We start from the raw sequence: 17,569 nt of genomic DNA, 5'->3' as shown, positions 1-17,569 counted from the left end.
GCTCTGGGAGGTGGGTAAGGTTAGACCTTACCCTTGTGAAGCGCCTTGGAGCAATTTAAGTTGTAATTTGGGGCTACATGAATAAAATGATTTGAACTGAATGTTGCATGCTTTAAAACATGGACTGAACTACTAAAAATCAGGTATAAATTGATTGATTGATACCTGATTTAAGTGGTTCAGTCCATTTGCATATTTTATAAGTATGTAAAACATACAAATACAATGGCAGGCATTTTGGATTCCAGTATATATACCACCTTAGTTTTTGTCATTTCCAATACTCAATACCTCTCGATAACTATTGTAGTTTCTTAATCCATACATTTAGACATAAATTAGGTTTTTAAGGATATGTAAAAATAAGTGAAATGGTGCCCATCTTGGATTTTTAAAAAAAGCCACAAGGGGTATTTGATCACTTATTTGTGATTCTACACATTTTTCTGGAACTATCCTGAAAATTTCAGCTTGTTCCATTTTTTTTAATGCCAAAAACTCTTGGACATTTTACAGTCAAACAAAGCAATCCAAAAGCAAAAATGGCAGCAGCCAAAACATCAAGATGAGGTTAAGTATTTCATACACCTATCTTTGTTGGAAACAAACTATAATGGGCCTCAGCAGTACATTATTATGATACAGCATTTTCATATTTGATTGCTAATGCAGTTTAGTAAACACAATGAAACATGAGAACTGCCTAACAGTGAACATAGTAAAATATATGGATTCTTAATGTGCATTCACTGGATAAGAACAACAATGTCAGGTGGTTGAATACGTACACAAAAGTGCTTTTTACAATAAGACTAGGTGTGGTCAGCAAACATTCAACAATTAAAATGTACACTGATTTGATTTAGGTTGTGAATGTGGTTTTAAATGATAAATGGAAAATGACCTCATTATTTTCACCAGCTGCACTAAAATAGAAGTGTATTACAGGCTAATGAGAAGTCTATTTTATCACAGACCTTTTAGTCCATTAGTAATGAAAATTAGGCTGAAGGAAATGCTCCCACATCATCATCCAACAGATCAACTCTCTGACCAGTGCTGCATTTTTTTTATCTGCCAAATGTCCCTCCTAAATAAACAATAAAACATACTCTTCATTTACTTTTGTGAAAACAGAATTGAGTTAATGTTCTTATATAGCGCCACATCACAACAAAGCTGCCTCAAGACGTATCACACGAGTAAGATCTAACCCTGCCAACCCCCCCCCAGAGCAAGCACACAGGCGATAGTGATCAGGAAAAACTCCCTCTGGTGATATTGAGGAAGAAACCTCAAGCAGAACTCAGAAGGGTGACCCACTGCTTAGGCCATTCTAACAGTAACAAGGTTTACACAAAGTTTTACAAAGCTAAAGAAACAGAAAACAGGAATTTAAAACATCTGCTGCATCAGAGTCAAGCATGCCATCTCGCGGTCAGTCCAGCATCCTGTTGTCTACAGACACCACTCCTGTGCATTTCCCATTACAAGGTTTTTACAAAGTTTTACCAAGGTGAAGAAACAGAAAACACAGAACAGCATCAAAAACAAAGTGCATCATTGAGGAGAGCATGCAGTCATTGGCGCCACAGGCAGGGCGTCGTGCGATAAGTCCAGAACCCTGGAGTGCAGGGCCAGTGTCATCCACCGTCTCGTTAGCTTCAGTCTTGTAAAAGCTGTGTTCATGGAAGACTGCATTCCAAAAACAGTGCAGTTGCTCAGATAGGTCACCCTCAGCAAGGTGGTCCATGGGCCGCTGCATCAGCTTCAGCCAGGGCACCTCATGGTCAGTCCAGCGCCCTGTGGTGCACAGCCCTCAATGAATTGATTTTTGTTTTTAAAAATTAGCAATGATTTATTCCATTAAAATGCCAAAAAATTACAAAAATGGCAATCAGGATTTCATGCTGATCAGCTCAGCAACAGTCAAGAATATTCAATTAATAATCATAAAATAACAGACAAACAGCAAATCTTTATGCCTGAGAAACTGCGAATGCTTATCATGTTTGGTGGTTAAGTGACATAAATCATATGTCATCAAAATAGCTGCTGATAAATTTGTTAAATTCTAAATAATGATTCTGGTCGTATTCATGTGGATTCACCAACCTGACAATATGCATTTCACTTCCTGAAGGCTTTGCCCAGACTTTAGGTATCCCTGCAGACTGCAGTTGATTTATAAATGTTACATTTCATTTCATTTAGGCAGTAACTATTTTGTTTCGTATAGGCTCCAGGCCTTTCGTATAGGCCTGGGATAGGCTCCAGCCCCCCACTACCCGATCTTGGATAAGTGGTTGAGGATGAGTGTGTGTGTTTTGTTTCATTTAATATAAGCCACTAAAAATTTATGTTTACGAGGTCTGTTAGAAAAGTATCGGCCCTTTTTATTTTTTGCAAAAACCTGATGGATTTGAATCACGTGTGCTTTCCTTTTTGCTAAAGCTTATAGTTAGGGCTGGATCAGGTGACCCTGAACCATCCCTTAGTTATGCTGCTATAGACGTAGACTGCTGGGGGGTTCCCATGATGCACTGTTTCTTTCTCTTTTTGCTCTGTATGCACCACTCTGCATTTAATCATTAGTGATCGATCTCTGCTCCCCTCCACAGCATGTCTTTTTCCTGGTTCTCTCCCTCAGCCCCAACCAGTCCCAGCAGAAGACTGCCCCTCCCTGAGCCTGGTTCTGCTGGAGGTTTCTTCCTGTTAAAAGGGAGTTTTTCCTTCCCACTGTAGCCAAGTGCTTGCTCACAGGGGGTTGTTTTGACCGTTGGGGTTTTACATAATTATTGTATGGCCTTGCCTTACAATATAAAGCGCCTTGGGGCAACTGTTTGTTGTGATTTGGCGCTTTATAAAAAAAATTGATTGATTGATTGATTGATTGCATGAACAAACCTTGAACCTTCGTGCGCATGCGTGAACTTTTTCACGCTTGTTGATTGCATCATATTCTGGTAAGCAGCCTTTGTGTGAGGACGTGTGTAGTGCGCTCGGCGGATTTTCATTTCAAGGAAAAAGACGGAACAACTGGAGCAGTGCCGCATCAAATTTTGCCAGAAACTGGGCGACAGCCAGGTGGAAACCATTCGGATGATGATTCAGACATTCGGATGATGATTCAGACACTTCTCTGCACAGAGAAGTCAGAGTGCACAGTTTGGCTGCAGACAGACTGTGCACTCTGTTTTCTCTTCTAGTTTATATTTGTTCTTGTGCTGAGCTGCATTCTGCGCTCTGAGTTCTGTTATAGTTTATCTTTCCTCCTTTGACCGCGAGATGCACACGCATGTGCACACGAATGAATAGTCCGTGAGTAAATATGGAGATATCTGGAGTTGATGTGGACATGTCCTGTCTCTGGCAATCAGTATGTGAGCAGGACTTATGTCCTTTTTTGTACTTTATTTAACAGAATGATGAGAGAATTTGAGGGAAGAGCGAGAAACTGCAGCTGCCAGACAGTTTTTTTTCCCTTACTTTTAATTGTTCACATGTTTGTGCGTGAACGAATCGTCCCTGAGTGGACCGGAGATGTCCGGACTTTTTACTGGATGTGGACATGTTCTGTCTCTGGCAATCAGTCTGTGAGCAGGACTTTTATGGACTTTTCTGTGTAGGCTCTCAGTTGTCCAGGTGGTTTCCACAGTAGAGAAGCTTGAATCTTCGACTGGACTGGGTTGCTTGACGTGAGGACGTTTCGCTTCAAATCACAGAAGCTTCCTCAGCTAAAATTCTTGCTCTGGTAGTCTGACTTATTCTTTTATGGACTTTATTTAAACACATTTGTGAGCGAAGAGTGAGGAGCTGTAGCTGCAATCAGCAGCATTTTTTTTCTGTGCTCTTTGAGCGTGTAGTTTTACTGCATTGTGTACACGGTATAAAAACAATCCTGCGTGATTTATACTTCGGGAACAATGGAACACAGCAGGGATCATAAATTGGCATCGGGTAACATTGTATTGTGAGGGTGTGGCTTCCAGTCATGTTGAGTACCGTTGCGTTGCTCTGAAATCACATCGTTGTGACAATCCCACCTGCTGTGTTCCTAGCTGGATACCGTGCTTTGTTCCACTGGCTGCCATGCATTGTGCGCTGGACACTGTGTATAGAAAATAATTATTGTGTAGCAGATGAATCATTTTCTGTCCGAATTAGCTGTTGAAAACCCCTCTAATCGCTTCTGGAATCCCAAAAGAGCGCTCTAGCTGCTGCTTTTCTCTCGCGCGTGTGCTGAATGAGGTGGAGAAAGCATTTGGAGCCCTCAAAAAGGTAATTTTTTTGTCATGTTTCTCTTGTAATGGCTTGGTAAAACAGATGCATGTTCTTCCACTCTTGTGCGCAGCTGTAAAAGTATGTTCATGATAGATTTAACATCTCGTTATAATCATTCAGATGAGCTGTGCTGTGATGCGGTGTGCTGACGCAACCACTCACACTGTTCACTTCTTTACTCGACTTTACGAGCTGCACGTAGTGTTAGCAAGTAGCTCGCGCAACATTCTCTACCACTTGATGTTTGTTGCACAACATTTACGCATGAAAGATTTTTTGAACATTTCAAAATTCTCTTTGCGCAATTGCACCTGCCGGCGCCCCAGTCACATTAAGTCTACACCCATTAATGACGAGTTTCTCTCCTGCACGACAGTGCGTTCAAGTGAGTGCATCAAAGTCATGCAAGTGTCAAGGAGCCTCAAGGTGACACCCCAGTTGCTTGCAAATATCCCACTCCATGCTCCACCCACATACCCTGCTGGGTACTATGCAATTACTATGGGCAACCAATGTGTATAACAGAAATGAGGATTACCACATGGTGGCACAGATCAGATCTGGTCACTTGCTTTATATAATGTGGACAGTCAATCAGTGGGATCAGCAACTGAAGAAGGCTGCAGACTGAGTATGGCATCTCATGGGAGGAAACTTGATTTGATGTGGACTTCAGGCAAAAGTTGACTGTAAAAGATTTTCATTGAAGGATTGATAATAATTCTTAGAATTTCAATTGTGCTAGTGTGTCCAATTACTTTTGGCCCTTGAAATATCAGGGGCTGTGTATAAAAGTGGCTGTAATTCCAGTCTGAGAATAACCATCCTGAGGAATACATCATACATAGTGTTACATAAAGGAAAATAACAGGTTTCAGACATCTGCTCACATTTAAACAACAGAAGATTAAAAAAGTGTTACTAGGTGAGGGGGAGCAGGCAAAACTGTGTGCATGTGAATGGTATGGAGTGTAATCAGTGATGACAAATGGTTTGTGGGAAAGATGCAATGGAAAAAAGAAAGGGGGATGAGAGATAGAGAGACAAAGGTGTGGCCAGGAGGGTTTTTTTTTTCTCTTCACTGCAGACCTCCTGCTGTGAACTTGAATGTGACTTGTGGACAGTCTGGTGATGCAATCCTTAATCTGTGAGGCTGGAGTTGTTTCCAAGCCAATGAAACCATCCCTCTTAAAGTATTGTCTGGATGTTTCATATTACTGTTGACAGAGCAAATACAAATAGTTTGACTGGATTTGAGGCCATCAACAATCACTTTTTATGCCTGTACTGGATCAACAAGACAGTTAACAGGCAAGATACTGTACAAAGGATCTTCTCTTGGTGCAATACTTTGTTTTATTTGAATGGATCTTTCTTTTGCTCAGTGGTGGGAGCTACTGGGCACCCAGAAAGTATTCACAGCGCTTCACATTTTCCACATTTTGTTGTTAAAATTGAGTACATTCATTTTTTTCCCCTCAAAATTCTACTCACAACACCCCATAATGACATGATTTTTTTAATAAGTTTTGCAAATTTATAAAAAAAAAAAAAAAGAAATCACACATACAAAAGTATTCACTGCCTTTGCTAAATACTTTGTTGATGCACCTTTGGCAGCAATTACAGCCTCAAGTCTTCTTAAATATGATGCCAAAAGGTTGCTGCACCTATCCTTGGGCTGTTTTACCCATTCCTTTTATCAACACCTCAAGCTCTTTCAGGTTGGATGAGGAGTGTCAGTGCACAGCCATATTCAGATCTTTCCAGAGATGTTCGATCAGATTCAGGTCTGGGCTCTGGCTGGGCCAGTCAAGGACATTCACACAGTTGTCCTGAAGACATGAAGACACTCCTTTGATATCTTCACTGTATGCTTAGGGTCATTCTCCTGCTGAAAGATGAACCATCGCCCTAGTCTGAGATCAAGAGCGATCTGGAGCAGATTTTCCTTCAGGATGTCTCTGTATTTTGCTGCATTCATCTTTCCCTCAAGCCTGACTAGTTTCCAGTTCCTGCCACTAATAAAGATCCCCACAGCATGATGCTGCCACCACCGTGCTTCAAGGGGTGGTCCCTGGTTTCCAAACATGACGTCTGACATTCACGCCAAAGTGTTCAATCTTTGTCTCATCAGATCAGAAAATTTTGTTTCTCATGACCTGAAAGTTCTTCAGGTGCCTTTTGGCAAACTCCAGGTGGGCTGCCATGTGCCTTTAACTAAGGAGTGGCTTCCGTCTGGCCACTCTACCATACAGGCCTGATTGGTGTATTGCTGCAGAGATGGTTGTCCTTCTGGAAGGTTCTGCTCCCTCCTCAGAGGAATGCTGGTGCTCTAACAGAGTGACCATCAAGTTCTTGGTCACCTCCCTGACTAAGGCCCTTCTCCCCCGATCACTCAGTTTAGATGGGCGGTGAGCTCTAGGAAGAGTCCTGGTGGATCCAAAATTATGAATGATGGAGACCACTGTGCTCATTGGGACCTTCAAAGCAGCAGAAATGTTTCTGTACCCTTCACCAGATTTGTGCCTGGAGACAACCCTGTCTCAGAGGTCTACAGACAATTCTTTTGACTTCATGCTTGGTTTGTGCTCTGACATGCACTGTCAACTGTGGGACCTTATATGTAGACAGGTGTGTATCTTTCCAAGTCATGTCCAATCAACTGAATTTACACCAGGTGGACAATTAAGCTGATCATCTTAAGGATGATCAGTGGAAAGAGGATGCACCTGAACTCAATTTTGAGCTTCATGGCAAATGCTGTGTATACTTATGTGCATGTGATTTATTTGTTTTTATTTTTAATAAATTTGCAAAAATCTAAATAAAAAAACAAGCTTTTTCACATTGTTATTACGGGGCACTGCGTGTAGAATTTTAAAGAAATAAAACTGAATGTCATTCATTTTGGAATAAGGCCTGTAACATAAAAAGTGGAAAAAGTGCTGTGCTGTGAATACTTTCTGGATGCACCGTCCACACAAGCATTAATAACAAAATTAGTAATCAGAGCACCTTTCATAAAATAAATTCAGCTCAAAGCACTTTACATCAGGGGAATAGCAATTTCATACAATTACAGCAAGAAGATATATTTAAAACATGAAACACAATGACGATGGAATAGAAGAAGTAGAGAATTGAAAATAATTTCTCCCATTAAGAGAAATTGGTTAGTAATTTAAAAAAAATGACTGACACATTACTGTCAATGCATGCACTGTGACAAACATATTCTACACCTATAACTTCACCTAAGGTAAAAAATAATGGAGCTTAGTCATTTTTGTCACATTAGAATAACCATTTTCAATGTTTGAATTTTTTCATGCCTCCATAGTTTTTCTGAATTTTGTGCAGATATACGTATGCTTCAGAAATAATCAATAACACACACACACACACACACACACACACACACACACACACACACACACACACACACACACACACACACACACACACACACACACACACACACACACAAAAATACTAATTAAAACAAGAGCATGAGAACAAATGCCAGTAAAAAAGGGGTCAAAATACATTTTTTAACCTACCTACACTGGTGCTAGTAACAAAAAAATTACTTGCACCAAAAAAAAGTTGCTTGCATAACCAAAAGTCAGTCTTATATCAACCTTAAAACTGCTCCTCTGATGTGTCAGACTCTTAATTCCTCTCTGGGGAGAGTGTGCCGCTGCTGCTCTCACCTCAGTTTTTTTTTTTCACATGCACGCGAACAAATCGTCCGTTAAGATTATTTTATTTATTAACTACACAGGTGTACAATAAAACAAATGGTAACTGGTTTATAATACAAATATGACAGAGTGAGAGAGAGAGAGAGAGAGAGAGAGAGAGAGAGAGAGAGAGAGAGGAACTATGGAGCCCTGGAAGTGTCATCGCAAAATGTTTTGCATGTGGAAAGAATGTGCGCACGTTTTATTATATCGTGCACATGTTTTATTATATTGTGCGCTCATTTTATGATATTGTGGGCACGTTGACTATTAGTCAACAAACCAGCAGACAGTGTGATACATTTCCCCATTAGAAATGGATCTGGTCAGGGTATATCATCATGGTTTGGGCGCACAAGGACATACAGAGAACTCCAGCTGCCCAGCATGGCATCATGGAGTTTAAGCACATTAAAAAGGATGCTGAGGACGAAGTGTCATGAGGATGACAATTTAGGTCATATTATGAAGTTAAATTTGAACGAAAGGAAAACATGCGCACGTTTTATTAATTCAAGGGCTCGATTAAATGAAAACGGATTAAAGGAAAACGTGCGCACGAATTATCACGGCCAGGAAAACGTGCGCACGTTTTATTAATTTGAGAGCATCTTTTATTAATTTGTGTGCACAATTAAAGGAAAATGTGCGCACAAACTGTTCAACAGTCATGAGAGTGTTGTGGGCATAACATGCAATAACCAAAAGCAGAGATTATGTTTGTCATAAATTTGTGACGTTTATTGAAGAGAATTTTTTTGATGGATTTTTTTGTCATATAAACTTATCTCTCAAAATATCAGGTTTTTTAAAATTCTCTCATGCTGCACCACATGAGGTTTTCCACTATACTCCCATAATATGCTGTCACTGCTAAATACACTGATGATGGGGTCTGCGACTGTCAGCACAGTTTTGCCAGTTTTGCTGGCAACACTGTGTGCCATGAACATCAGCAGATAAAGTATTGTTGCTGGAAGTAGGTGCATAAGCCACTTATGTGGGACATCTAAATGTGTTGTGTGGCTGGGGTGCCTGGCTGGCTTTTGTTTCTGTCTTCTGTTTTCTGTCTTCTGTTTTTCCTTCCAGGTGGCATGCGTTCAGGACTGAGTGGCTGTGTGGCTGAGTTATTAGGACCTCACCCTGATCACCTGAGGCTGGTCATGTGCAGCTCGTCAGGACTCACAGCTGTGGTGCATCTATATGGATTGGGGCATGGTTGCATTTAAGTCTGGAGTACACAGTGTGTATTTGCCAAAGACTCGATCTTGTGACCAGACGGGTGAGATCGACGTTTAGAGAACCATCTCATCATCATGGACGTAGAGACCGTACCAGGTTTGATGCCATGGTCTGTGAAAGAGGAGGGGGTGAGGTCTCACGCTCGTCAGCACACTTCTTGAGGTACTTTAGGTTTTGTGACTAAGATGAGTACAGTCAGTAGATATGGTGTCACTCACACCTTATTATATTGAGCTGTTATGTTAGTCGTTTAATCAGCTTCCACTGCAGTGGAGAATTGAACTGGGTGTTCCATGCCTGCAGGGTGGGAAGCTGATTGGTGATTAAGCCAGGAAGTGTTTGCTGATTATGTACACCTTTGAGTGGTCTCTCTGTGTGTGGAGTGGTGGACTCACATGATGGTTTCTTCTTTCACAGACTCGGTTGGTCGCGGCCACCTGGGGGGTGTCGGCGGGGTCCTTGGGTCCGAACTGTTCTGACTCCGGACCGTTTGTGCTGCTGGGAGCGCACCGTCTTTCCACCTCGCCAGACCGCGCACTTATTTGTTAAGCACTCACTGTTATGTCATTAAATTCTGTTATTCTTTGAACCATGCTCTGCTTATTTTATGCTGGGTCCTAATGTCAAACGCTGGTCGGTTCTCTGACTGCGTCCGACACATAACAGAATGTCTATGGTTCAACCACTTTCTGCCTCCTTACAATCACATTCCACCTGCACTGCACCTGACAACACCAAATTTTTAGACCAATGTGTCCACAGGTGCACAGATGAGCAGAAGCATGCTTGCCATTAAAAGAACTTGCTAATGGTGCTAACTGTGAAAGCCACAACTTTGTTGGGTGGAAAACTGCAATACCAGTTGCGTTGCACTGCTTTGTGCACAGACAACAACAACAAAAACCCACCATATATATTATTTTATAAATACCTGTAAGCCCACAACAAAACATGTTATAGAATATCTAGTTTAAAACAAATAGCCTGGAAGGTATATTAAAATAGTTTTATATGGATACTAGCTGTTAATTCATGCAACCTGGTTTTACTACATTTGAGGTAAAGTAATTATGACCAGCCATCAAAAATCATCTGAAGATCTTTCTGTTGATTGGTCAAGTCATATGAAATTGTGCCTTTTTGCTCTGAGAAACAGTTACTACGTTTACATGCTGTTAATATTCAGGTTAAGGTCAATATTCCAGTTCCTGAATCATTAGGAATAACCCATTTACATGCTTAAGCTGACAGAGGTACTCCTGTATACATGGTCATTGGTATCATTTGGAATATCCCCATCTAAACAGCTACGCATGGACAACGTCCAGATGCACAGAGAACGTCATGACACAAATGTGCATCATTTCCATCAGTAAAAGACATTATATTCATGTCTTTCACGATACTAATGAAGTATTCAGTTTCCTCCTCACTCCAAAAGTGTGGTGCTATGCTGCCGTGTCTGGATTTTGCCATACTTGTTTACCTCTGCTTCTGTGGTGTCCGGTGGGTTGCGCGCGCTGCATACAAGTAGTTGCCGTACTCAAAAGACCAAGATTCCTTGTGGACAGGACATGCGCAGAACACAAAATAATGTTCCTTTCTATGGGGATATTCCGATGCACGTTTACATGACCTGATATTTGGGTTAGAAAAGGAGTAACCCAGGGGTCATATTCGGGTTTTTAAAAACTGGAATATGAGCATATTCGGGTTTTTGCGGGTGTTTACATGGCCGTGCGCAACTGGGTTATTGCTAATATTCTGGTTATGAAAGGGGTATTGGCTGCATGTAAACATAGTCCGTGATTATTATAAATAATGATAATACAACACTGATTTTGTCCAGTGTATACCGCGCCTTTTACAAAATGACCACTGAGATAAGCTCCAGTCCCACATGACCCTTAACTGGAGTAACCAGGTTTAGAAAATGAATGAATGCACAATCAACAGACAACACAACAGCAATGATTTAGTTTGAGCCCGGCATTTGTGAGATACAAAAGAAGCCTACACTCAAAAAAATGACTCATTGGATGAACTCAATTCAGTTATGTGCAGGATTACCATACAATAAATATATGTAGCCCCAACTCAGAAAAAGCACATCCTTGCAAGATAATTTAATTTAATTTAGTTGGGACTACATATATTTTTTTAGATGGAAATCCAATCCAATCCAATGAGTCAGTTTTTGAGTGTAGAAATCCAGCAAGAGGGAGCAATAAAAAAAAGATAAAATGAAAGAGAGACCGAGTCTGCAGGGATAAAAGAAACCCTCATGAAAGTGAGGAGAAAAGAAATGGGACGCACGTTGCTGAAACTGCTCCCCCTCTGTTTTTTTTCCTCCTTCAGTGGTCTGTAATTCGTCTCTAAAAATACCAAGCGAGAAGAGGGGGAGGAGCATAAACAAACGGGGGGGGGGGGGGGCAGGAGGGATGAAGGAAAAGTGCACAGTGAGGCAGACGGCACACACTGTTGCAAAGCAAGGTAAAGAAAAAAAAACATGAGTTAAGCCCACCTACGTGTGGATACGACTGTCAGTGAGAGATGAGCAGGAAGACGAGGAAGAACCACAGAGTGAAGGCTGTGGAAAGACAGGGAGCATGTGTCTGCTCTTTTCCAGGCAACCACGTGATGGTTCTCCTCAGCTGCTCCTCTCACAGAGAGTCCGCCAGAGGGGAGCAGAGTCGCCACAGTGACAGTGAGGTAGCCCGCTGCCTGTACTGCTGTCCTAATCTAGCCCTTGGTGCAAAACGGTACAGAAAGAAGACTACCTGCAGGTTTGCATATCAACAATGATGTACTGGAGATAAAAACAGAAAAAATCTGATTTCTGCAGTCCAACAGAAAAGCAGCCTCACTCATCTCACTCCTGCTGCAGGAAGACATAAAGCAACTAAACAACTTTATTTTCACCTCACACAGAAAAACACAACAAAGACAGTTTTGACGATATGTCCAGTCTTACCAGGCAAGCTTGAAGCCTTTCATTTGTAGTGTGAGGGGTATCTGATGTCCATAGCGTGTTCTGGGCACTGAGCTGCCCGTTCACACCGCCGCATCCTGACTGACTCCCTGCAAAATCCTCACCTCCCATACACCGAGCAGGAGCGATGCACAAGAGCTGAGAGGAGAAGTGCTGCAGAGGCAGCTGATGGCCAAAGTCCGGAAGGATGACTCTCTGCTTTACTCTCCTTCCCTTCACGAGAAAGGTGCCGCAGTGCTGAGCAGTTGTGCCAGAAATTCACACCCCCCTTGGGCTCTTCAGTCTTCCCTAAAGATAAGGAGGTGACCTGCAGTGTAATATTAACAGGCCTACAGCACGCGGCACGTCAAGAAGGATGAGCAATAGGAAATAAATTCCAACATGGCCGTTGACTGTTTCCTTTCCAACTTCTATTGAGTTGTCACTTGTGGTCGCCTGCTCAAAGTGTTCCTGTCCCTCTAAGCCGCTGCTGCGGATGAAAACTGCACTTGCTGGACTCACAGTGAGCAGGCGCAGGAGCTGTACCCTCCTCCCTCCCTCCAGCTCTCTGTTTGCTCCTCCCTAGATGGCTCTCTTTCTCTTATTTCTATCCAAGATGATCCTAGCTGGCCCGTTCCTCAATGGTACGGTATCCAGTCCCATCTCCACCTCTTATGCCGTGCACCCGCTGCAGTGCTTCTTTCTCATGTCGGTCTTCAGCTCTGATCAAGGCCAGCGACTCACGCTGTTAATCTCTTAATGCACTGAAGTACTTCTATCTGCTGTGTATGTGTCATTCATGCACACATGATGAATCAGGATGACGCCATGTTGACTCAGCTGCCTAAATTAGAGAATGTGTTCTTGATGTATATCCTCTTGTTCATTTCAAATGTGAATTAATGCAAGAGTTTCAGCTGTGACATCCTTCTTCGCCTAGTGGCCAGGAATCTGGTCTGAGAGACTGTTGGCATTTAAAGAAGAAAGACATTTTAAGCCATAGCAGCTGGAACAAACTAAAACTAAAATGGGAAGAAATTAAAAATCACTTACAGCAATACAAATCAAAGCTATATGATTTGAAACAACACAAGAATGTACTCAGCAAAACCATTAATTAAAAGTTGTACTGTTGACAGTGTTAAAATATGAAATCATTCTTTAGTTTCAGCTGCTGTTGTTGGGGGTCGGCACAGCAGATCATCAGTTGTTATATCACAGCTGAGTGGACACTTGTCATTTGATTGGTGCTTTGTATGTCACATGAAAATTCAGTAAGGTATATCTTATATATTATATTCCATTTCTAAGGTGGAACTATGCCAGTATACTAAGGTATATTTACATATCTAAAAAGGAAGAGTAAAATAGAAGAGTAGAAAAGAGTAGAGTAGAGTCACTTAGGTGCCTGGCCTTGAGAACCAGGGATGGTAGGTTGAAAAACTTTATCCCATGGGAACTCTCCCTACCCACCCAAGCGGCTCAAGAAAAAAGTATATACAATAATAAATAAGACATAAGAAAGATAAGACATCATATATATAAGTTACATTTAAATATTAAGGATAATAAACATATACAATAAATATGGTACTACATAATATACAGGAGTAGGTATTAAAACCTAAATATAAATACAGGAGAAGATTGTAGTATAGGTAATTTAGTATGTAGACTAGTAGTAAAATTAAATTATAGTTAGTAGGCTAAGCTATAAATATGGCTATTTCATTATAGAAACAGAAGCTATGATGTAATGTGTATTGGTATCTATCTAAAGTAACTCTGCTAGCATACTACAGGAAAATAAAAAGTATAATCTGTATGCTATCAAATGGAAACCTAAGAACTATGGAACTATATGTTGATATCTTTAAAAGAACACAAACTGATAAATCATTAAAAATCTACACCATGTAAAATAAAATTGTAAATAATGAAAATAAGCTAGTTTTAGTTAGAAGAGCTAAATTAGCCATTAATAAGCCAACCGTACCTAGCAAGCTAACAAGATAAACTAAAACGGTAATTAATGTATAAAGTATAATAGCGTAGTTAAACCTACAATAACAGTATTAACAAATACATATAAAAATAAATGTGGACAAAAGTATGAATATTTGTCCCATTTGTGTTGCATTGCATTTAGAGTACAATTTGGATCCATTTAGAGTGCAAAATTGGTTCCATGTTTGGTACCATTGCACTCTGCGCACACACACACAAAACAAATCCACTGCATCCTAAGCTGTCTGAAGGCTGTTAGCAGGACATTAGAATGAAAAGCTGGATTTTTTCACTGCACTGAGGAAGTACACAGTGTTTTTTTTCTTTTTTTAGTAGTACACACGGGCACAAGTGCTGTCCCGGTTGTGTGAGCGCACGCACGTGGGACAATGACACAAACGGGACGATGATTTGATTGAGCTAACTGACAGTGCTAGTTCTTGTACCACACACACACACACACACACACACACACACACACACACACACACACACACACACACACACACACACACACACACACACACACACACACACACACACACACACACACACACACACAATCCACTCTGCTGTAAGCCATCTGGATGTAAGAGCTGTTCAGATAAAAAGCTGATGTGATTTTTGGCTGGACTGAGGAACTCCACGAAGTCTTTTTTTTATGGAAGTACGAAGTCAGTGCACAGCATCACCGAAGTCTTTCAGAAAGCGCTGTAACTAGCTTTATGGATATGATTCCTTCTTTATGTTCTCCAATGCCATATACCAACACAGGGAAGAGTAGCTACCTAAACTCTGTGAGTGAGATAGATTATCTCGTCAGTAGTTTTATATCCTCTTTGAGGACAACTTTGGATGCTGTAGCTCCTCTGAAAAAGAGAGCCTTAAATCAGAAGTGCCTGACTCCGTGGTATAACTCACAAACTGGCAGCTTAAAGCAGATAACCCGTAAGTTGGAGAGGAAATGGCGTCTCACTAATTTAGAAGATCTTCACATAGCCTGGAAAAAGAGTCTGTTGCTCTATAAAAAAGCGCTCCGTAAAGCTAGGACATCTTACTACTCATCACTAATTGAAGAAAATAAGAACAACCCCAGGTTTCTTTTCAGCACTGTAGCCAGGCTGACAAAGAGTCAGAGCTCTATTGAGCCGGGTATTCCTTTAACTTTAACTAGTAATGACTTCATGACTTTCTTTGCTAATAAAATTTTAACTATTAGAGAAAAAATGACTCATAACCATCCCAAAGACATATCGTTCTCTTTGGCTGCTTTCAGTGATGCCGGTATTTGGTTAGACTCTTTCTCTCCGATTGTTCTGTCTGAGTTATTTTCATTAGTTACTTCCTCCAAACCATCAACATGTCTATTAGACCCCATTCCTACCAGGCTGCTCAAGGAAGCCCTACCATTAATTAATGCTTCGGTCTTAAATATGATCAATCTATCTTTATTAGTTGGCTATGTACCACAGGCTTTTAAGGTGGCAGTAATTAAACCATTACTTAAAAAGCCATCACTTGACCCAGCTATCTTAGCTAATTATAGGCCAATCTCCAACCTTCCTTTTCTCTCAAAAATTCTTGAAAGGGTAGTTGTAAAACAGCTAACTGATCATCTGCAGAGGACTGCTTTTGATACTGTTGACCATAAAATTTTATTACAGAGATTAGAGCATGCCATAGGTATTAAAGGCACCGCGCTGCAGTGGTTTGAATCATATTTATCTAATAGATTACAATTTGTTCATGTAAATGGGGAATCTTCTTCACAGACTAAGGTTAATTATGGAGTTCCACAAGGTTCTGTGCTAGGACCAATTTTATTCACTTTATACATGATTCCCTTAGGCAGTATTATTAGACAGCATTGCTTAAATTTTCATTGTTACGCAGATGACACCCAGCTTTATCTATCCATGAAGCCAGAGGACACACACCAATTAGCTAAACTGCAGGATTGTCTTACAGACATAAAGACATGGATGACCTCTAATTTCCTGCTTTTAAACTCAGATAAAACTGAAGTTATTGTACTTGGCCCCACAAATCTTAGAAACATGGTGTCTAACCAGATCCTTACTCTGGATGGCATTACCCTGACCTCTAGTAATACTGTGAGAAATCTTGGAGTAATTTTTGATCAGGATATGTCATTCAGTGCGCATATTAAACAAATATGTAGGACTGCTTTTTTGCATTTACGCAATATCTCTAAAATTAGAAAGGTCTTGTCTCAGAGTGATGCTGAAAAACTAATTCATGCATTTATTTCCTCTAGGCTGGACTATTGTAATTCATTATTATCAGGTTGTCCTAAAAGTTCCCTGAAAAGCCTTCAGTTAATTCAAAATGCTGCAGCTAGAGTACTGACAGGGACTAGAAGGAGAGAGCATATTTCACCCATATTGGCTTCCTGTTAATTCTAGAATAGAATTTAAAATTCTTCTTCTTACTTATAAGGTTTTGAATAATCAGGTCCCATCATATCTTCGGATCAGGGAGACAGACACCCTCTCTACTTTTAAGATTAGGCTTAAAACTTTCCTTTTTGCTAAAGCTTATAGTTAGTGCTGGATCAGGTGACCCTGAACCATCCCTTAGTTATGCTGCTATAGACTTAGACTGCTGGGGGGTTCCCATGATGCACTGAGTGTTTCTTTCTCTTTTTGCTCTGTATGCACCACTCTGCATTTAATCATTAGTGATTGATCTCTGCTCTCTTCCACAGCATGTCTTTTTCCTGATTCTCTCCCTCAGCCCCAACCAGTCCCAGCAGAAGACTGCCCCTCCCTGAGCCTGGTTCTGCTGGAGGTTTCTTCCTGTTAAAAGGGAGTTTTTCCTTCCCACTGTCGCCAAGTGCTTGCTCACAGGGGGTCGTTTTGACCGTTGGGGTTTTTCCGTAATTATGGCATGGCTTTGCCTTACAATATAAAGCGCCTTGGGGCAACTGTTTGTTGTGATTTGGCGCTATACAAATAAAATTGATTTGATTTGATTTGATTTAAATAAAGTCATAATAACACATTTACTTGACAATCAAAGAAAAAAAAAAAGTAACTTTATTCTTTTTTTGGGGGGAGGGGGTGTCATCTTTTTTAGGTACAAGTAGTGTGTGGGTGTGGGGGGGGCTGAGGGTAAAAATGTGCTCTGTGTCCTGTGCACCTCTACGGCATGTGGAAGACAGCACTCTGAATCTGTTTTTCAGAAAACATTAGTGAACATCAACTTGGTACTGTTACATTTAGGGTTGCCACCTTTCAGAAAAGAAAACAAAGGACGCCCACCACGCTCCTCAGGGCCACTACCACCACCCAACGAG

General features: G+C 40.9%; 1 protein-coding gene across 16 annotated transcripts in view; it reads right to left on the bottom strand.

Moving 5' to 3' along the window:
* gramd1bb (GRAM domain containing 1Bb) overlaps nucleotides 1-17,569 on the bottom strand; it is a 429,520-nt gene that overhangs the window by 155,143 nt on the left and 256,808 nt on the right. Inside the window, exon 1 of one of the 16 annotated variants that reach the window (XM_034168043.1) lies at nucleotides 12,247-12,708. The exons of the other annotated variants lie outside the window; for them this stretch is intronic. Within the exon in view, the coding sequence (XP_034023934.1) occupies nucleotides 12,247-12,269 (23 nt within the window). The 5' untranslated portion in view covers nucleotides 12,270-12,708. Of the gene's footprint in view, nucleotides 1-12,246; nucleotides 12,709-17,569 lie in introns of those variants that run through there. 16 annotated transcript variants of the gene reach the window in all.

The sequence above is a fragment of the Thalassophryne amazonica genome, chromosome 4 (assembly GCF_902500255.1).
Source record: "Thalassophryne amazonica chromosome 4, fThaAma1.1, whole genome shotgun sequence".
NCBI classification, from domain to species: Eukaryota; Metazoa; Chordata; class Actinopteri; order Batrachoidiformes; family Batrachoididae; genus Thalassophryne; species Thalassophryne amazonica.
The sequence above is the reverse complement of the archived record's forward strand: the minus strand, read 5'-3'. Positions and strand labels throughout refer to the sequence as shown.